A 22,757-nucleotide genomic window follows, 5' to 3' on the forward strand; every position below is an offset into this window, starting at 1 on the left:
ACATTGCTCTAGCAATAAACATTACTAATATATATAAAAGAGAAGTTTAGCGACGCTGGAATATAATTGGTCCATTTGACAACATTTCATTGGACCAAGTTTTTTTTTTTTTTTTAAACTTTGATAATTATATTTCTAATTATCTTTGTTATGTTTGTTTTTTATTAGTTTAGTTCCAATACCAATATGCCGTAACGGATGTGATAAAAACTGACATAATTTGCGTAGACTTAACGCATTTTGTTTTAGTTATAGTACCGTAACAAAACTGACCGAATGACAATTCTTTTTTTTAAGTCCGGTTTTATAACGAACGTGAAAAACCCAACCAAATTTGCATAGACTCACCGCCAGGAACCAACAACGCTCGGGTTTTACCAACGCTCGAGTTTCACCGACCAACGCTATCCCAATGTTCCATCTCAAATTTTGTAACTTTTTTTTGTTTTAGTTTCTGTACAATAACACATGTAACAAAAACTGACCGAATTCATATCAACTTACCGCCTCAACACTTAGGACCGGTAATGCTTGTGTTTTACCAACATTCGGATTTACCAACCTGCCCGGCGCAACGCGCCGGGTTAAAAACTAGTTTCCGATATTTTTCGTAGCACGCACACAAAAGCACACTAATATAGAATCACAAATTCACAATGATACCACTAATAGTCATCCCTAACAAATATCCAATCGTAAAACCATGTTTTATACGTAATTCAATACCCAACTGGTATATGCTGGATTGTTACCTAGGGGTATCGGGTGTTATATTACCAACAAAATATTAGAGATATAAAACTACCAAAGGACTTCTAGTCAAATAGTATATTGGTAGTGGGATAAGACTTAGTGACCATAAGGTCCTAGGTTTGAATCTCACAAGAGGGGGTTTTTCTCAAATATTAAGTTTCCTCCTGAATTAGTGGCTTGGTGGTGGATATGATCGCGTGGTACCACTGGTGGCGCGATAATACTCCAGTGGTCCGTGAGTGATTCAAATTAGTCGTTCAAAAAAAAAAAAGAGAACTACAAAACTTAAAAAATTGATGAATTTATAGATTAGGGATTTTTACATATTTTCCCTTCCTAAACAAGGGAAATTACATATTTCCCCAAAATGCAAGTTTTTAATGCAAAATGTACAATACTCTTTAAGCATGGTTTGAGGAGATATGTATTTCAAAGTTTAGGAAGGGAAAATATGTAAATGCCACTATAGATTATTATTACATAAAGACACATAAAATTGAAATTAAAATAATATTTTACAGGTACATTTCTAATAGAGGTATGCATGTTTTGAATAATTGGGTTGTGTATCACCTAATACAATACATGTAACCAAAATCTAAAAGTAATCTCATACAAAGTTTGATACTGATTACTTGTCTCAAATATTTTAGGTTTCAAATTTATAAACCCACAATAAATAGCAAGGGTCACGTCTCAAGTTATTCTATAAATGGGGACAAAAAAAATAATAAAAAAATCATACATCAAATTTAATAAAAAAACGAAAACGTTAAAACATAAAAATGTTTTCACCGTCTTCCTCGTTTTAAAAAAACACAATGTTGAGGAAAAAATCATTATGTCTTTGTATTTATCATTGTGTTTCGTGCTTATTTTCGTTATTGATTATGCTTTTTTCCTTAACATTCTGTATTTTTTTACTGTGTTATATTACTCAACATTGCATTATATTTTGTTTGGCATTGTGTCATATTTTGTGATCTATTGTGTCTTTTTTTTATTTATAATTTTGTTTTTTGTTTATTTTTCCATTGTGTCTTTTCGCCATTTTTTTAACGTAAATGACGGGATAAACATTTTAATTTTTTTAGCTTTTTTTTTATATGTTAAGTTATGATTTTTAAAATATTTTTTTACCACAAATCATTCTCACATTTTTCATTTTTATCTTTCTTGTGTTTTAAGGACATTCACATTCCCTCCAATATTTTTAAATTCAAAATTACACTAAAAAAATTATATTTTCTCTCATCTTTTAATTAAATAATATTTTTTATACCTTTATGGCTTTATCATAACTCTTTATCTCTTTTTTCAATCACAAATACTTTTAACAAATATTAAAAAATTATAAGGGATAGACTGTACCTTTTCAAATATACAAAAAAGTTAGTGTATGTTCTCTTTAATTTACTTACAATAACTTAAACCACTTTTTAAATTTAAAAACTCTACTCGTAAAATTTGATTATTGTTAGAATGAGAATGCTCAAACTTTTTCATATCTAACATCTAATCTAACAATACTAATAAAAGAAAATAATGAAGATGATGTGGCAATCTCACATTCATTTTTGGTCTAATCTCCCTTCTCATTCATTCTACATATCCATGGGTTATGGGACAAAACCATTTTGACAAATGGGTTATAATTTCCTTTCTAATCTTTCATCTCATTCATCCTATCTTTTCATGGGTTATGGGTCAAAATAATTTTGACAAATGAGTTATAATTTTCTTTATAATTATCTAATTTCTCATCTTATTTATCCTACATATCCATGGGTTATGGGTCAAAACAATTTTAACAAATGAGTTATAATTTATCTTTTAATTCTCTAACTCTTATCTCATTCATCATAATTATCCACGGGTAATAAGTCAAAATAATTTTGACAAATGTTGTATATGAAGAGATTTTTTCTAATTTATAAATTTAAGATTATAGACTTCTTATTATCTATACTATATATTTTATTTTCTTTTCATCTTTAATTTTGTTTATTTCTTTCAAACAACGAACCTTATTTATTTTATTATTTGACAAATCATGTGTAATTTGACATTATTCAAAAGCTATACCCATGAACAGAATTTTAAATTCCAAGAGATTTGTTGTTTTGAAATTACAAGCAAATAATCCTATTGGCAGCTGCAAAGCATAGACGGGTCAAACTGGATGAGTTCACTGTTTTCGATCTCCCCAATACCAAAATCACAACCCATCAATCAAAACCCAGAAATCCCAAATCAAACTCCAAACTCATACTTCCAACTTCCAACTTCCAACTATGTTGCTGATTCTACTCACAGGATTATTACTAGTAATATCCTGCGTCTCTGCACAACATAATAACGGTTTCTCCTTCATTTTCAACGACTCACAGCTCGTTGGCGTCCGACAAATCACACCAACCGGTCAAGTAATCCACACCAACGAAACCCAAATGCCGGCGTCGGTCACACCTTCTACTCCCGCCCTTTCGCTTTCAAAAACTCCACCTCTGGAGTCGCTTATTCCTTCTCCACATCCTTCGTATTCGGTATCATACCGTCAAACTCACGTTACACGTTCCACGGCATGACGTTCGCTATCGCCCCGTCCAAAGCAGTCATCGATGCCTCATCTTCAGAACATTTAGGACTTTTTAACCGGACCAACGATGGAAACGTGTCGAACCATGTTGTCGCACTAGAACTCGACACGTTTAAAAATGTTGAGCTAGCTGACATAGATAGCAATCACGTTGGTCTAGATATCAATAGTGTTGTGTCGGTTTTCGCTACGACGGCAGGGTATTACGACGATAAAGACGGGCGTTTTAAAACCATAATTCTTTCAGGCTCGAAGGAAATTCGAGCCTGGATTGAATATGATGGTGTCAACAAACAATTAAATGTCACACTTGCCCCGTTACATATTAAAAAGCCTATAAAACCACTTGCTTCTATACGAAAAGATTTATCTCCGTATTTATTCGATGAAATGTTCGTCGGTTTTACTTCGGCAACTGGGGTGCTTCTCCAAAGGTTTTACGTTCTCGCTTGGAGCTTTTGGGTTAATGGAAAAGCTCAAGAATTCGATGTTTCGAAGATCCCTCCTTTACCGGTCATAACAGGATCAAACAAAAGGAAACACATGGTTCTAGCAGTTGGGTTAGCTTTAGTTGTGTTATTGATCGTTTCTTCGGTTTTAGTTATTCGAATTCGTTTGTATCGAAGACGAAAGCGTAAATTCGCAGAAGTTCTTGAAAGCTGGGAGATTCAGTATGGACCTCACCGGTTTTGTTACAAAGATTTGTACAAAGCAACTAGAGGGTTCAAAGAAAGTGAACTTCTTGGGAAAGGCGGGTTTGGTCAGGTTTATAAAGGGACTTTGCCGGAATTAGGTACGGTTATATACTTAACTCATATTTACATAATGTTACCACTGACGTTCTCAGTGGAGAAGCTTGGAATCTTCAGTCGAAAACTGGTTAATTTACACTAATGCAAAAAAAAAAAAAAAAAAAAAAAAACCAGGGGGGCCGGCCCAGGCCCTCACTAAGCTTTGCCATTGGACGTGCTACTAATTACATTGTGTCTGACAGGTACTCAAGTGGCGGTGAAAAAGGTATGGCATGAATCCGGGAGAGGAATGAAGGAATTTGTGGCGGAGATCGCTACAATTGGGAGGTTGCGTCACCCGAATTTGGTAAGGCTTCTTGGATATTGTCGACGTAAAGGCGAATTGTTTTTAGTTTACGATTACATGCCCAACTTGAGCTTAGATAGCTTATTGTTCAATTCGAAATCTGATTTAATACTGACATGGAAACAAAGGGTTAAGATTATTATCGACGTAGCCGAGGCATTGACCTATTTGCACGAAGAATGGGTCGAAGTTATCATCCACCGCGACATCAAAGCAAGCAATGTGCTTCTAGACGCCGAGTTAAATGCCAAACTAGGCGATTTTGGGCTCGCAAGATTTAGCAGCAATGGTAACGAAGCAAAAACGACACATTTGGCAGGAACTTTAGGGTACATTGCACCGGAATTAGCTAGAAAAGGGAAAGCCACGACCGCAACGGATGTTTTCGCCTTTGGGGCTTTTTGTTTGGAGGTTGTTTGTGGGCGGCGCCCCGTGGAGTTGCAAGGGCGACAAGAGTCGGTTATTTTGGTTGAGTGGGTATTGGACTGTTGGTTTAAGAACGAATTACTGAAAGCGGTTGACCCAAAACTCGGGTCAACCGCTTTTGATATCGATGAAGTGAGGTTGGTTTTTAAGATTGGGTTGTTGTGTTCGCATAGCGTACCGGCCGTGAGACCGAGCATGTCGCAAGTTTTGAAGTTTCTTAAAAAAATGGAACCGTTGCCAGAGGATTTTGACAGCGTGTTGGATATATCGGAGGATTATTCGGGTCGACTTGGTGATGCATCAGCAAGTGCTTATTTTTCGCAGATACAGTATAATACAGTGTCATCGCCAATCACCAACTCGATTACTTGCTCCGGGCGTTAGTTTGGTGAAATATGTGAGATATTGTGTAGAGAATAGAGAGGATGTTTTTATTAAAATGTACAAAAGATGTGCCAATACTTGTAGATGGAAACATGACTAATATTTTCTATAATCTAAGACTAGTTGACTAGTACACATCTATGACTCGGTTTAGTACAACTTAATAAGGGGCGGACTTACCCTTGGGTCCGTCGTCACTGATTATTCTATTTTTCGATTGTGACCGTATACTTTATTTTTGGATTGGGTTGGGTCGTGAAAGCGAATAGTAAACTTATGTGAAAAGGTTAGCTAATCTTTTGTAAAAGAAATATATAAATTGCATTTGAAAAGGATACACAAAAAAATAAATAAATGAAATTGAATGGTGTTCCTGATTGGGCGTGTAACCATCCATTTGTGGAAACAGAATTTCATGGGAAACGTACGTCCCATTTTTCATCTACATTTATGATTTAACCCAACAATTCATCAGTCCTTGTTTTACTTCATTCATTTCCAATCCACCTTCAATTCCACAATCCAATCTAACAGGTAAATTTTCTTTTCATTTTGTTTCTCTATATTCGTTGTGGGCTAACGTCCCTAGTCATATCGGCCGTTAACGCGTTTGAACCCATTAACGGCCGCTATCACTTTGATGGGTGGGGTTAATTTCTCTTCACTAATCACATATAAACACAGACATTTATTTACATTTTTTCTTATTTCTTTTCTTTGAATATTAGTTAAACCGCAGCGTGACAGTTAAATAATGAGTTAGTTAAACCCCATCATCTATGTGACAGGGCTATGCACTTTTTAGTTAAACCACAACAGGTATCTAAATATTTAATAATTACTACGATCGATATTTATTTTCTCGGTTGAGGTTAATCATGCCTAAAATCCATATGATAGGCCTATCAATTATTGATTTAATTTAATTGTTATTTGTTGTTGCAATATAAGGTCCTAAAAAATGGCCGATGGAGAAGATATTCAGCCTCTAGTCTGTGATAATGGAACTGGAATGGTCAAGGTATGGCTTCATAGTTTAACTAGCCTAGAACCTGTCATCCGGTGGAAAATTTCAATACATAAAATTCTCTAAACTTTTGCGCATATCTTATAGGTGGAAAATATATTATATACATTTAATAACTTAATCACATCAAATCCGCCGTCAACAGGTCTTGAGCCCTTGACCTCAATTTGATGAATATGGAGGCGAAATATGACATGAATGCTTTTTATTTAATTTATTAAATCGTATAGATATATATTTCTTAATTTGCTCATTTTATGATAAAAAATTTTTTTAATCCCCTTATAGAACAAAATACATCATATATAAAAACCCATAGTCAATTAAATTTTAATAATATATGTAACAATAGATTTTTTTTTTTAATTTTGAGTCCGTCACTGACTGAAAATGACAATGATAACTAAGGCTGGCTTTGCTGGAGATGACGCGCCAAGAGCAGTATTTCCTAGCATTGTTGGACGTCCACGTCACACCGGAGTGATGGTTGGGATGGGACAAAAAGATGCATATGTTGGTGACGAGGCACAATCCAAACGTGGTATTTTAACCTTAAAATACCCGATTGAACATGGTATTGTCAACAACTGGGATGACATGGAAAAGATCTGGCATCACACATTTTACAATGAACTACGTGTGGCACCCGAGGAACACCCGGTTCTCCTAACCGAAGCACCTCTTAATCCGAAAGCTAATAGGGAGAAAATGACTCAAATTATGTTTGAGACATTTAATTCTCCTGCTATGTATGTTGCTATTCAAGCTGTTCTTTCCTTGTATGCCAGTGGTCGTACAACTGGTAACTATCTTCGGCTCTTTTGTTGTTTTTAATCAATGTTCTCAGAACCAGACCGGTCAGATGGGGAATTGGGTACATAGCCAGTCTGTTTTTTTGTTACAAAATCTCATTTAATGATTAATGTATCACTTCATGGTCTATATTTTATATATTTAAGACTATTTAACATTACTAATTCAAACTAGTAGTGTATTTTGTTTTAAACCAGCTATAATATTTTTAATTTTTAAATTATCATCAGGCTTTTTCAATCTGTTGCCTGATAATATGTTCAGTTTGATAACCAACCAAGCCCAACAAGGTAGGCGGGTCAGACAGGTTCTAGTGACTTGACCATGCAGGGGACCTTTTAAAAAAGTATCAATCTTGTTCAGGTCAAAAAGTATGGGTTCTAATCAAAATAGAGTCAGGCTTGAAAAGAGTCGTTTTATAAAAAATGTACTAAAACATGTTCACATGCTATATATTTTTATGTTTGTTAGAAACAAAAAATGGTCATGAGTGATGTTAATCCTTTTCGAATTAACAAGTTTACTAATACTTGTCATTTTGACATGTTAACTAATTTGAATAGACCCCTTGACTATTTAAAATTTTAACCTGTATACAGTTTATTTTTGTCCAAATCAACCCATTAATCAAAAAACCAATGATCTTGCAATGCTATTTTCTTCAATTTTCAGGTATTGTTCTGGACTCTGGTGACGGTGTGAGTCACACCGTCCCAATTTACGAAGGTTACGCCCTCCCACACGCAATCCTCCGGTTGGACCTGGCAGGGCGTGACCTCACCGACGCCCTCATGAAAATCCTCACCGAACGAGGCTACTCTTTCACCACATCCGCTGAACGAGAAATTGTCCGAGACATGAAAGAAAAACTGGCATATATCGCCCTTGACTTCGAGCAAGAGCTCGAAACTTCCAAAACAAGCTCCTCGGTGGAAAAGAGCTTCGAGCTGCCCGACGGGCAGGTGATCACCATTGGGGCAGAGCGGTTCAGGTGCCCCGAAGTTCTGTTCCAGCCATCGATGATCGGGATGGAAGCTGCGGGGATTCATGAGACTACTTATAATAGTATCATGAAGTGTGACGTGGATATTAGGAAGGACTTGTATGGTAACATTGTGCTGAGCGGTGGGACCACCATGTTTCCAGGTATTGCTGATAGAATGAGTAAGGAGATTACTGCTTTGGCTCCTAGTAGCATGAAGATTAAGGTTGTTGCTCCACCTGAAAGGAAGTATAGTGTCTGGATTGGTGGCTCCATTTTGGCATCTCTCAGCACCTTCCAACAGGTCACTCTCATGCTTATTATTTGTTTGTTTGTTTGTTTGTCTGTCAGTCTTTTAATTGTATATACAGTTTACACGGTTGGTTTGGTTTGGTTTGGTTTGGTTTGGTTATTAGCCTAAACCGAAGTCATCAATAATGGGTTTGGTTTATGACTTTATTCGGTTAGTTTGTCGATTTTTGGTTAAGTTGATAACCAAAACCAAACTTGGCATAAAGTTTTTCGGGTGGTTTATCGATTTTCGGTTCAGTTAATAACCAAAACCAAACTTGGTTTAGTTGGAAATACATTAAATGAAGGTATAAATACATGAATCGCATAAAATGGATGTATAAAAGCTAGATACATATGAAAATATGAGTGGTTCGGTTATGTTTTATTCGGTTAACCGAGGATGCCAAAAAAAAACGATAACAGATTTTTGGTTAATTTTGGTTTCATCAAGTTTCGTTCCGGTTATTGCTCACTCCTGTAATAATATATGTGAGACTGGATATGATTAATGTAGATGTGGATCGCGAAGGCTGAATACGATGAATCTGGGCCGTCGATCGTCCACAGGAAATGTTTCTAAATGCGACAAGAAAGAAAAAGGAAAATAGTTGATTTTGAAGTGTGCCTTTTGAGGTTCAGAACAATATGAGTTTTTCTTCCACGAGCTTCAGCAGGCAGATTATTCCACAATTTCTTTATATTAATTTGTTTTTAACATTCTTCCAACTAGTTTTCCCAGCCATAAATTGCAATCAATCAATGTACGCCATTCTTTTTCTACTATTATTGTTTATGTTTATGTTTTGTGAATGCTGTAAGAGATGTTTCTATGAATGAATATTTCCTATAGCATAGTTTTGGTTTCAATTTACTTGCTTATTTGAATACACATACATATGATTATGCATGTTGACGGGAAAATGTCACGTATCATACCCTCAATTACAAAAATCGATCATATAAATATAAATATAAATAGATAACCAAAGTTTGTCATATCATATTGGTGGTATGATATGATGAAAAATGGTCATATAATAGTATGACTTGGCATCACATTGTCATTTCTTTAACAGTAAAAAAAACATCATACAAGTCGTATGACTTTCCCTCATAAAATCCATATATTTTTTCCCTTTCATACAGTTCGTATGACCATTTTGTCTATGTCGTACGGGTCATACAACCCCACCTGTATGTCACATAAGTGGTGTCTAGACAACGCGTTAGTTGTTTTTGTGTAGCTCATACCTTCAGAAATATTGTTTAGGAATAATATATAAGAAATCACTTAACTATTCAAAAAGTATGTATGTTTTGTACACCTAACAAGTTCAAATGATTAATGTTCATTACACCTAACTAGTACAAATGTGTTACGATTCAAAAAATTACCCGTTCGCACTTTTACCAGGTGTTCGGTTTTCTAATACATAATTAATATCAGCTATGGCTACAAGCTTTTTACTTTTATAATGCTCAGTTTTCTAATACATAATTAGCGTCAAATATTATCTTATTTCAATGACATGTTTCAGTACCTGTCGTTTTAAGCTATTTTATGACACGTTAGACACAGAGCTATCATAGGTGGAAACTAGAAGGATCTATATGAACAGACTTAATAAAATTAGCATTCTTCTAAAAGACTATTGCTGCAAAAGGTCATAATTTAGGAATAAACAGATCACCTCAAAATACGATTTCCGTCCAAGTATCTCAAGTCAATAGTAGGTAGTTAGTAGACGCGGGAAATAATCATTTTTCATCATCATTCTGTGCAAACCCTTCCTTAAACTTGTCATAATTTGTGGGTTCACTATACGCAAAAGGGCGTTGACCAAGTCTTCTTGATGTAAGACTTCTTTCTCAAGTAACTGCTCTGCAAGTTGGGCTACTTGCTCTTTATGTTCTTCTATTAATTGCAGTGTGTGTTTATATGCTTTTGCAACCCATTCCCTCACTTCATTGTCAATTATTGCAGCGGTTTTACTGCTGTAGGGTTTCGTTACCTCAAAGGCGCCGTCGTTTTTGGGAAAAGATAAAAGACCCACTTTTTCACTGAAGCCGTAAACTGCTATTTGTGCATATGTCATTTGTGTCACTTTCTCCAAGTCGTTTTGAGCCCCCGTTGAAATTTTACCAATCAAAACCTAGTCCAAAAAAAACAGTTCTTTTAAATTTAGTACTTAATCATGCAAAATCACATCTTTACGATACGTTTAATGAATTCACCTGTTCAGCTGCTCGGCCACCAAGTGTCATGCAAGTCAAATCAAAAAGCTGCTCTTTGGTCATCAATAAGTTCTCATTTGGGACATATTGCACAAACCCAAGTGCAGCACTACCTCGCGGTACAATTGTCACTTTTAGCAACGGTTCTGCGTGTTCCAAAAACCAACCAGCAACCGCATGACCCGATTCATGATAAGCAACAGTCCTCCTTTCAAGTTTGCTTATCACCTATCAATCAAATTGCTTATCAAACAAAATTTTTTGCTCCAACATTTCTTCAACTAGTAAAAGAACATGTGCATCAAAGATATTGCAAAAGGCATTACATTATATCATATTACCCTTATCAAACACAAAGTAAATAAAATATAATCCAGCAACTTACAAGTTACAACAATTGAATAAACGGATAGGAAAACAGCGTGTCACCTCAGAACACGATCTCTTTGTCAGTGAAACAAACTGTTATAAGTAGCTAGTTGTAACAACATTTAATATGGAATTAGTAGATGATAATTTGAGCCTTTTGAATGGGTAAATATACGTATGTATATATAGTACATGAACGTATGTGTACAAATATGTGTAGACGAACGTTTGTATATGTATATGTGTATATGAACATGCGTGACTGTGTGTAAATGAACGTATGCGACTGTGTGTGTACATATGCATGCGTATGTATAAATATGTGTACAAACGTATGTATGCCTACACTTTTGAAAAACTAACAAAAAGGTCTTGCATGACCCCTAACTTTAACAAAAGGACTTCCTCATTAGGTTTTAAAAGTATCGGGACTTAATCATTCAAAAACAAAGTCAATAAATCAAATTCAGAAAAACATATGCAAAGAAAGATCACTAATAAAGTAGATACCTTATTTTTCTTCTCCAAACCACCAATAACCCTATCGATAGCAGCTTCGAAATGTTCCATTGTAATCACATCACTCTCACGCCTAGCAGCAACTAATGCAGCCTCATTACAGACATTCGCACTATCTGCTCCCGCAAATCCAGGTGTCAGTCCAGCAAGCCTTTGAGAATAATGTGACGGCTCTTTATCAAGCTTCAACTTTTTCAAATATATTCTAAATATTTGTTCACGCCCTTTAATGTCCGGTTTATCAATTGAAATTTGACGGTCAAAACGACCGGGCCTTAATAAAGCTTTGTCTAAAATATCCGGTCGGTTTGTACCCGCAAGTACAACAACACCAGAAGTCGTTGCAAAACCGTCCATTTCAACTAATAACTGGTTCAATGTACTTTCCCGCTCATCACTCCCGCCAGCAAATCCACCACGACCTCGGGCCCGCCCAATTGCATCAATTTCATCAATAAATATTATACTAGGCGCACATTGTCTTGCTTCTTGAAACAGACTTCGAACTCTCGCGGGTCCCACACCAACAAACATTTCCAGAAAATCAGAACCTGATATTGATAGAAACGGTACATCAGATTCACCAGCCGTTGCTTTAGCAAGGAGGGTTTTTCCGGTCCCTGGTGGGCCCACAAGAAGAGCCCCTTTAGGAATTTTGGCCCCTAACTCCTCGTATTTTTTAGGGTTTTTTAGAAAATGCACAAATTCCATGATTTCTTGCTTTGCTTCATCACAACCAGCTACATCTTTAAAGTATACCTAATCAACACATTTAAAAAAAGCATGATAACAATAAAAATGGTTAACCGCATAAAAAGGTAATCAAGTTTGGTCAAATATTTATTTCTGGTAACCAACTTTCTTTCTGTAGAAAAACCATACATCATTTGAAAGTTTGATGCCTTTTTCAAAAGCATAAAAAGTTAGTTAATTATGATAAAAATTTGACTAATTTCAATTACTTCTTTAATCCTCTTGAGGTTACAGCTTTTTTGCCCTATAAAAAAACATCAAACTTCCAAAACTTTTAATGAAAGCAATTAAATTTACAGAAACTTAAATTAAAAAACCATCAGACCTTCAAAATTTCTGATTGACCATCATGATTTGAAAGAGGATGGTAAAACCTAGAACTATCAAGCATTTTGATATAAAGCCTCATACGTTTAAAAGCTATGATAAAAAGATCCTCAAAACCATTCAAATAAAACTGTTAACTGGTTTCCACATTGAGCTTCATAGACAATTAAAATCATTGAAAACAGGTAACCGAAAAGAAAGCTTGCCTTGTTTTTGGAATTTTTATCTAATTTTGTGACTTGTGCTTTGCCCATATTGAAAATTCCACGCCCTCCTGTTCCACCCCCGCCAACATTGATCTGCATTCTTTTAGCCATAAAATATAAAGTTCCTAAAAGCAATAATGCTGGAGTAAACTTTATTATCTCTTCGACCCAATTTGTTTCAGAAGAATAAGTGACAGGAATATAATTATGTGGATCTATTCCCAATTCCCAATGCCTCCTGAGCTTCTTCAAGCTTTTCCTCAAATGTTTCTACACTTCCAATATTAAAATAATATTTATAATAGCCTGAATGTCCTTTTGACCCGTTCCCATCTTTTGGACCCTGAATAACTTCATCACCGGTTTGAATTGTGTTGGCGTTTGAAGCCTTTACATACACTTTAGCAATGGATTTATTGCTGACAAAAATGTGGTCCACGAAACCACGTTCCAGAAGCTCATTTCTGAACTCTTGAAAACTAATCTGAAAAACAAAGTTCAACAAATGCATTGTCATAAATGGCGAGCAAACAGCAAAGATCACAAATTTTAATTAAGCAATTGAGCAAATGGTATTTGTATTTGTGATGAAAACTCATAAGAACCAATACCTGTTGTTGTTCCTGAGGAGTCAAAAATATTGATGCCAATACAAAAGCGAAAAACATTAAAGGTTGGATTAAACTTTGATAATTCTTCGCAAAGCTCTCTCCTTCGTCATTTTTACCAGAGTCCCCTAGCGATACATCATTACATCATTATTGAATGTTATATATACATTAGAAACCAAAGAGAATATATGTAAAGCAGTAAGGCAAATCATATACTAAAAGAACCTACAATTTAATAAACATCATGGATAATGTTCTCAAATTATTCATGAATAGCAATAAACACCAATCTTTATTTGTAACATATAAAGAAAACTTTTATTAACTAGTATATAAACTCCTTAAGTTCCAAAAACAAGTTAGCATCATACCTTTAGAGTCTGATTTCTGACCCTCCTCTTTTGGCACCTCTTTTTTCCCCTTTGGGTGATAGTTTTTATAGTCTACACAATTCCATTTCAGTATTAAATGATGATAATCAAAACAATAAAATAGTTAATCACACCAATTTTAGACTTCAATTTTCAGTATATAGTCTACAGTCTGCATGACTACAAGCACATGCTAAAACCAAATCCATGTATAGATGCAGCTAAAATTAAGATTGATAGGAAACAAAAATCCTATGCTGCTTCAACTTGTTAAGTAAAATCATCTTTAAATCAACTCAAATTCTGTTTTAGTAAATGTGTGATAAAACCAAGTAGCAATAGATAATTTTAGAGGTGCAAAAAGCCAAGCTACTCGTGAGCTACTTGAGCTCGGATAAAAGGCTTGAATTGAGCCAAGCCTCAAATAAAGCTCTTTTAGTTATTGAGCCCGAGCTCAAGCCTTGTGCAATTTTTTTTTAAGTTTGACCTCTTTTGGAATTTGGACTTCAATGTATTAATTTCACACTGCAAAGCTGAGTCCGAGCTGAGCTTAGGTCAAAACAATTAAAAACGTATATAGTTTTGATTAATTTATAAATAACAAATGAGTCAACCCCGAGCTTGAAAAAGAGCTCAGTCTTTAGATTCCCTTACTCTTGTTATTATTCTTTGGAGCGTGATTGCAAAAGAGCCTTGATAAGCCTAGGTTTTTGGAAAGATAATTAAGTTGAGGAGAAGCACCACATGTTGTAGGGTTAACAATCTGCTGCGTCTTGGTACCCATTGATGTCAAGTAGTCCTGCTGATCCGGCATCATAACCGTTTGCTGCTGATGATTCGGTTGAAGAAATCAAACCTCGTCGAACATTATTCTGCAACAACTAGCCGTAATAACAATAATATTAATAAGTAAGATTAATATTGGTGATTACAAAATTATTATACTCACTCGATTGAAAATCATACCACATGGATTGAGATTGAATGAAAACCTAATTCAAATTGAAATCCCAAATTCAACAAAGCTTGAGTTGAGATGATTGCTCAAAATAGCTGCTGCTATTTGTACGAAATTTTTGAAAGATGAAAAAGATTTTGCTAGTTTAGTGGCACAAGCACAAATACCTGTCAACCGGGTTTGGTAATATCCGTCACTAATTAAAACGGGTTTTTTATCAAGCGGGTCAAACCCGCCATTGTTCATAGTCGTTGAATTAATATTTTACGTGACTGTATAAAAACGAGAATAATAATATAATAAGCGTAATGTAATGTAATGTAAGTAAAATAAAGATAAAAAATAATGAACGAGATATGGAGAGTTTAAAATGAAAGAAAATGTTTTAAAAAGTATGATGTTGTTATGGGGTAAAATATGATGGGGGAATGTGATACATTATACCTCTAAATGAATATTAAACCTAATTAAAAGAACATATAGCTACTTGAGAAAAGGGCGTTTGAGTTTTTCTTTTTCACATAATCGCATTGTCATTCCATCATATAATTAAAGCCTAACCTTGGATTTTCATCAAAATTAATTCTAATACTTTAAATAATTTCAACTAAAAATCACTTATCTTAAAATCAATAATTTCCACAGTACCCCTAATTCATCAAGACTTGCAAACTAAGGAATTGAACCCAACCTGGTTAACGAACTTGTAACAGGTGGGTCGGGATTAGATCCCAACCCAACAAGCATCTCCACTTGTTAGGGATGGCAATGGGTCGGGTTTGGGACGGGTCTAGGCATTCCCAGACCCGGACCCGATTAAAGAACCCCGTCCCAAACCCGTCGGGTATTTATCGGGTAATTACCCATCGGGTATCGGGGATACCCATCGGGGTTTCGGGTTTCTTATCAGATTTTGACAAAAAAACCAAAAAACCCGTCGATTTTCTATCGGATTTCGACAAAATATAACTAATCGATTACCAAAAAAATAAATGTTTCAAATAATTACTATAAATAAGTTTCAACAAACAGTATTTCTTCAAATTTTCATAACAAAAAGGAAAGAAGTAAACAAAAAAGAATCCTTAAAAGAAACAAGAAAGAAGCAAACTATATTTAACCAAAAAGGTTACGAACTGTTAATCGGAAATTAGAATAATTGATGGAATGTGGTGTGAACCGAGACGAAGAGAATAAAGACATTTAGGATTTGAAAACTTTAAGAGACTATTATCTTAATCATCTATACAAATATAATATTTTATTATATTAATATATATTAAATAAAAATATATAAAGCTATGTCAGGTATATAATTGGGTAAATAGGTCAATGTTATCAGGTAATCGGGTCGGGTAATCGGGTATATTACAAATCCCAAACCCGTCCCAACCCATGAAAATTTTCAAACACAATCCCAAACCCGTCCCAAACCCTAATGGGTCGGGTATTACCCGTCCCAATTGTATCGGGTTTCGGGTTTTCCCATCGGGTTTGGGTTTTATTGCCATCCCTACCACTTGTGTTTTAAAATATGTTCTTAAAACTTGAAGCACTTTATGATGACCGTCGTTTGAGTCATGCAAAAACCTAATTAACCTACACAGCTAGAGTAAGTCAGGTATCGTATCCACCAGGAGTATGTGGTCAGTGTGAAGTGAAATCAATTTCTAAACTTATGAAGTAATTCAATTAAAGTGCTGATTACACTAGCAAATGGTTTATATGTTGTAACAAGCAAGCAAGTAATCACGTGTTCAATCAATTAACAAAGACAAATCACACCCGGGAATCCAAGTAATTAACCTAACAGCAAACTCATGCAACTTAACAGATTAACAATCACTGATTAACACCGATTGACTAACTAGACAAACCTTAGGCATCTACGCTTACTAACACACGGCACTGGTTATCAAACAGTCTCTGTTAGTGTGACTCAACTAAGGGAAAGCGTATGCTTCATCACATTCAACTAGTCAAAACAATCCTATAAGCGATTATCATAGCAACTGGCACAATAATCGTTCTGATCGAAATAAACCTAAACCGACTGAGTGCACAATAATACTAGACATCAATACTCATAGATTAATCAAAGATCATTACAATCAATTCATTCTAAATACATGAGAAAAACTGAAAGATACAATACTCTACATCCCGGGTATAACTCGAAGAAACTAGCCGCGCATCGGCATCTCTCGGGCCTTGGTTATGATCTGGTAGGCCATGTAGGACACTTAGAGATGATTGGGGATGATCGGGACTTGCTCTTCTGCTCTGGAAATCTCCTGGAAGGTGAAGAATGGCGTCTAGGGTCGTCAAAACGAATATAACATAAAACCCTAAATTTCCCGTCTGTGCGGACCATTGCGTAGCGCGTTGGTCATATGACCATACCATCGCGCTAGGTAACCTCATTTTTGGATTCCTCTCGTCGAGAAACCCGAAATTCATATCTTATGGATTCCGTAACTCATTTTCTAGCCCAGGATATGCTCGTTTTACTTCCTGGTCGCTTTTTGTGAACCCATCTTGTTCAGTTTTAGCATCGGCTTTAGATTTCTCATCCAAACTCCTCCCGAATCCTTCTAACACTTCCTAAGACTTCAATTTATGCTCCGGTCTTTCCGAGATATCATTCCATGCTCGTAAAAGTCTCCAATTTAGCATCTTTAACGATCAATGACCTGAAACACAAAAGCACGTATTAAGTACCAAAGTTCTAACAATATACTAAACAATACTACATAATTAACACACTAATATATGTAAAAAATACCCGAACATCACTTTATTAGATTATTTATTTCAAAACATTTATAAAAGGCAACCAACATGATGTCATTAATCTAGTTTTGAGAAATAACGTGAAGAATGCAGGTACGCATCAAACAACGCTCATATAGACTTAGAAGAAGCACATGGACTATTTATCAAAAACTAAGAGCATGTTTGGGATTGAGTTTGAAAAATGCTTATTGACTTATTAGGGTTTTCAAAAAGCCACTAAGATAAAATGTGTTTGGTAATCATGAAAAACGTTCTTATTTTAGCTTTTTAAAAAGGTTAAAAAACAGTTTTTCAAAAGCCTCAAATTCTGGCTTTTCAAAATGGCTTTTTGAAAAAACCAATAAGCCAATAAGCATGTTTCAAACTCAATCCCAAAGATGCTCTAAATTTCATTGAATTACTTTTGTAATGTGTGGAAACCTAAATGGACCATACTATCAAAGTATCAATAGTCTCCTTTGTAAAAACCTCCTTGATCAGTTCTCGAACTACGACCGACTTTTTACCGGCTCAATCAACTACTTTTAGAGCACGCTTCTCAACGGCTTCATCGACGACCATCAACCCTAAATCTTTAATGACAGCATAGCCTCCATTAAATTAATAATATTATTAATATTAGTATTGGTGATTGATTATACGACAAGTGCAAGCGAGAAAGTGGTGTCTAGATTACCCACTCGTGGTCTTGTGAAGGTAGAGTGAGAGGATCAAGAAATAATAAGGCGTGAATTCGTCTGAAAATCATACCACATCGATTGATTGATTGCTACTTGTGAGCATGAATGAAAACCTAAGACTTTGAAATTGAAATCCCAAATTCAACAATACTTGAGACTATTTGTAGTTGTACCATTTTTATTTGCATTCATAAACTTCTTTTTTATTTTTTTTAGAACCATAGAATTTCAAAACACACATTGCATCCTAAATTATAAATTACTAGTTTGAGTTCCTTATTTATGGGGTTTATTTTGGTTTTTGTTTTTAATCGTTTTTCCATTTTATATTATGTAATGATTTGTTTTAGTTGTTTACGCATACAATTAAGAATGCACCGCTAATAATGTGTGTAGTCACTAATGTAGTTTATTTTTGTATGCACTTGCATATCTTGATTCTATAGGTGGTTTACCCCTTTATCTAAATATTTGAGCAACTCGCACGCTAACATACGAGCCAAAGCTGATAAGGCTTTAAGCACAATTGTTTAAAACAAGCCAATGAGTCAACAATTGGCCATGGATGAAAATGGCATGGAGCCTTTGCTTTCCGGTTTCACTTTTGATGATGATGTCACCATTCTCAACCTGTTCTTTAAAAATATATGAGGGAGATTTGTAAATTATATGTTATGGTTTCCTAAAAATATGTGAGAGAGATTCGTAAATTATATGGCATAGTTATGAGTAGAGGAGAGAGAAAATGTTATATGAGAAAGTTAAATTTGAGGTTTTACTGTTCATACCGTATAATTTTTTAATATTTTTTTAAAAGTGGTTGTGTGGAGGAAAGTGAATAGATAATGATAAATATATAAAAAGTATTATTTAATTAAATAGGAGAAAGAAAAAACAGTGACTTTTAATGTAATTATCTACCTATACTAATAAAAGAAAATAATTCTAAACACATGACACTATGAGGTTAATGTATTATCAATTTCCCTCCTAAATCATTTTTCTTCTATTGATGGAAAAGAAAAAAAAATGTCTTGATTCATCATATAGTATTGGTTATAAATTTAGCATACCATATTAATTGGTCAATCTCAATTGATTGAATTATTAATGTCATAAATTATATTGTAAACATACTTAATATAAAAAAAATATTAATATAATAATTACGTGTCATAAAAATATTTTCTTTAAAATTAAAATGTATATAAAAGTGTTTATGTTTAAAGAGTACACTAACATTCAATTTATTAGACATCTTCATATTGAAGAAAACTATAATAATTCTTTTTACAAATATTCAATGTTTAATAAGTCTTAAAAATCATAGACAAATTTTCTATTTTTTACATTTAGTATAAGACTACTGTGACAATTGAACAACAGTGTTTTATAAGGACATCATGAAAGTTGTTTAAAAAAAATCTGGTGTCTTTTTTGTCTATGGCTAGTAGGCCTGTAAACGAACCGAACGTTCGTGAAATATTCGTGAACCGTTCGGCGGGAAGTTCGTTTATGTTCGTTTATTTATTAAACGAACGAAAATGAACAAAAAGTTGTGTTCGTTTAATTAAACGAACAAACATGAACACACCTTTCGTTCGTTCATTTATGTTCGTGAACGTTCGTTTATGTTCATTTAATTGTTCGTTTATGTTCGTTTATTTATGTTGTTTATGTTCATTTATAACATATGCTATAGAAAAAATATGAAATATAAATTATAGCATCAATGCATAACATTAAACCTTTACACATTTGCATTTTATAAATATAAATTATATTACTTAAATATGTGTATCTTTATAATATCTAAATAACCCTAATAGAGTAAATCTAAACCAGTAAGGCAATAAACCTAATTTCCTACTTGCGCCGCTTTTGGCTTCTGCTCTCCACCTTTCTCTCACAAACACAAGCCACAACTCAAAAATTCCAATCCGATTCTCCAGTTGATGCGCCGATTCTCCGATTCTCCACATGTATCTCAACTGATTCTCCAGATCCGGATCCGCTCTCGCACATCCGATTCTCCAGATCCAGCGCCATAAAGTAAGTTTTTGACATTTATCTCACAAACTAGATGAGAATATTCTTCCTAATGTGAACACAAACATGCTCACTGTCATAAAATGCATCATCTAAATGCTGCATTAGGTTTCGTCTAAATGCTGCAATAGGTTTTAATATCTGATCTATTTTGATACTAACTTTGCAATCACACATATTAATAGACAAAATACTATATATTTTGTTTTAATTTGCAACTTTAAAATGTTTAAACTATTTAAGTTGTCACATGATTTAACCGATGATTGGTAAGATGACTAGTATCTTGTTCCTGTCCTAAACTGTTAATTTATTCTATAGTATTGAAATGACTTTGTATATTAAAAGAACTATGCTTATTTGAATCATAATCTGACTTTGTTATTTTTTTTTATGTTTTAGGTTATCAATTGAGACTTGAGTGATGTCTAGACTTGGTTCAAATGATACAGAATTTCAAGCAAGTGCGGATACTCCATTGTTGGAAAAGGCACCTAGTAGCGATGGTGTCATAATAGTTAATGATGAAGATGAGAAGGCGAATGACACTGAAGAAAATAACGTGGTAGAAGAGGAAGGAAACAATGATAAAGATGAAGTGCATTACACTAAACAGAAAAGAAAGTTGACATCACGCGCTTGGGATCATTTTCGTAAAATAACTGCTGCTGATGGAACTAAACTCCTTCAATGTATGCATTGTAATGAGAAACTGAAGGTGCCTAAGGATAGCTCCACTACACCGTTAATTAGGCACATGGACAATAATTGTCCGAAATTTAAAGCTGATGTTAAAGGACAGTTAAAGTTAAATGCATCTTCTGGAAATGCATCGGGTTCTTCATCAATGGTCCAAAACTGGAAATTTAGCAATGCTAAGATACGGGAGATATCATCCCATATGGTTATGGTGCATGAACTACCATTTAATTTTGCTGAGTATGAGTTTTTAACGTGTTGATGAAGGAAGCTAATCCAGAATTTGAAAAGATCTCACGTGCAGCATCTCGACAAGATTGTATTTCTAGTTACGATCTTGGAAAGAAAAGAATTCAAAAATTGTTGAACAATGCCAAGCGTGTGAGTATCACAACTGACACGTGGACATCTCTTCAGAATATACATTACATGGTAGTTACATGCCATTTTGTAGACTCGGATTTTGAGCTTCACAAATACATATTAAGTTTTGTAGATGTGCCTCTGCCGTATACCGGAGTAAACATCTATGATTGCTTATTTAAGTGTTTAAAAGATTGGAATATTGAGATGAAGGTGGCTACGTTGACTGTTGACAATGCCAAGACTAATGATGTGGTAGCTCGAATGTTGTTGGAAAATTTAAATCTTCAAAAGAAACTTCCTCTCGATGGGAAATTGTTCCACGTTCGTTGTTGTGCGCACATTCTCAACTTGTTAGTTCAAGACGGTCAATCAGAAATTCAGCATATAATTCACAAAGTTCGTGAGAGCGTGAAACATATGGGTGCCTCTCCGGGACGATTGCATCTCTTTACTTAGCTCACCAAACAATTGCAATTGAAAAAAAAGCATCTTATCTTGGATGTTACTACTCGGTGGAATGCAACTTATGCTATGTTATCCACGACCTTGGAATTTAAAAAAGTTTTTGTTAATTATGCTGACCGAGAAAGTACACACAAGACATTGCCAAGTAGTGATGACTGGGATAAAGTCGAAAGTGTGTGCTCGTTCCTTTCACTCTTCAATGAGGCTACCAAAATAATTTTAGGTAAGCGTTCTCAATTACAGATAATATCATCATTTTTTTAACATGTCGATATAATGACTGATGTGATGGTTAATCAATATTTAATCTAGATATTTTATTTTAATTATTCTTTAATATTGTAGGTTCTGAGTATCTAACTTCTAATTTATTTATCAGCGAGTTATATGTTATAAAGGAAGCATTGGATAAAGTAGCTTTAAAGGAGGGTGATTGCATGAATTCAATGGCCCTTAAGATGAAAGGAAAATTTGATAAGTATTGGGGTTCTTCTAATCTGTTGATTTCTTTTGGTGCTATTTTGGACCCTAGATATAAAATGGAGTTAATTAATTTTTCTTTCAAGATAATATATTCTGAAGGTTTGTGGGAAGTAGAAGCTCAACTTGTTCGTGATGCTTTAGATGATTTGTTTGAAGAATATATTGAGGAGCATAAAGAATCCAATACTGTTCAATCCAACAGTGGAACCGGGATCAGAGCTAGTACTTCTAACAGCTCTAGCTTCACTACTTCTCGATTTAGTATGAACACAGGTAGTGCCAAGTTCTCCCAACATATTAGAAGTGTTAATACTGTTGAACGCGCGAAGTCAGAGTTAGCCACTTATTTGGATGAAGGAATATACTTGTGTGAGGCTGATACAAATTTTGATGCATTAAAATGGTGGAAGGAGAATAGGCATAAGTATAGAATTTTGTCTAAAATGGCGGCTGATATCTTATCCGTTCCGATAACAACTGTTGCTTCTGAATAA

At 34.6% G+C, this 22,757-nt stretch overlaps 1 protein-coding gene and 3 pseudogenes across 3 annotated transcripts; 3 read left to right on the forward strand and 1 right to left on the reverse strand.

Annotated features, from left to right (window-relative positions):
• Positions 1-3,047: 3,047 nt before the first annotated feature.
• On the forward strand, positions 3,048-5,389 carry LOC143633838 (L-type lectin-domain containing receptor kinase V.9-like; annotated as a pseudogene). Its single transcript, XR_013153745.1, has 2 exons — positions 3,048-4,145; positions 4,347-5,389. The product of XR_013153745.1 is annotated as an L-type lectin-domain containing receptor kinase V.9-like (transcript).
• An 802-nt stretch (positions 5,390-6,191) lies between these two features.
• Positions 6,192-9,225, forward strand: LOC143633839 (actin-like). The gene is made up of 4 exons (XM_077102067.1): positions 6,192-6,281; positions 6,696-7,089; positions 7,773-8,386; positions 8,891-9,225. The coding sequence occupies exons 1-4, from the start codon at positions 6,222-6,224 to the stop codon at positions 8,954-8,956; spliced, it is 1,134 nt and encodes a 377-aa protein (XP_076958182.1). The 5' UTR covers positions 6,192-6,221; the 3' UTR covers positions 8,957-9,225.
• Positions 9,226-10,062: 837 nt separating this feature from the next.
• On the reverse strand, positions 10,063-13,845 carry LOC143633840 (ATP-dependent zinc metalloprotease FTSH 8, mitochondrial-like; annotated as a pseudogene). Its single transcript, XR_013153746.1, has 6 exons — positions 13,768-13,845; positions 13,397-13,521; positions 12,786-13,269; positions 11,491-12,258; positions 10,612-10,839; positions 10,063-10,529 (listed from the first exon to the last, which is right to left on the reverse strand). The product of XR_013153746.1 is annotated as an ATP-dependent zinc metalloprotease FTSH 8, mitochondrial-like (transcript).
• A 6,829-nt stretch (positions 13,846-20,674) lies between these two features.
• LOC143633880 (zinc finger BED domain-containing protein RICESLEEPER 1-like) lies at positions 20,675-22,757 on the forward strand (annotated as a pseudogene).

Source organism: Bidens hawaiensis, unplaced genomic scaffold (assembly GCF_021521415.1).
Source record: "Bidens hawaiensis isolate Kalapana, Puna unplaced genomic scaffold, B.hawaiensis_p1.1 tig00006913_1, whole genome shotgun sequence".
Lineage (NCBI taxonomy): Eukaryota > Viridiplantae > Streptophyta > Magnoliopsida > Asterales > Asteraceae > Bidens > Bidens hawaiensis.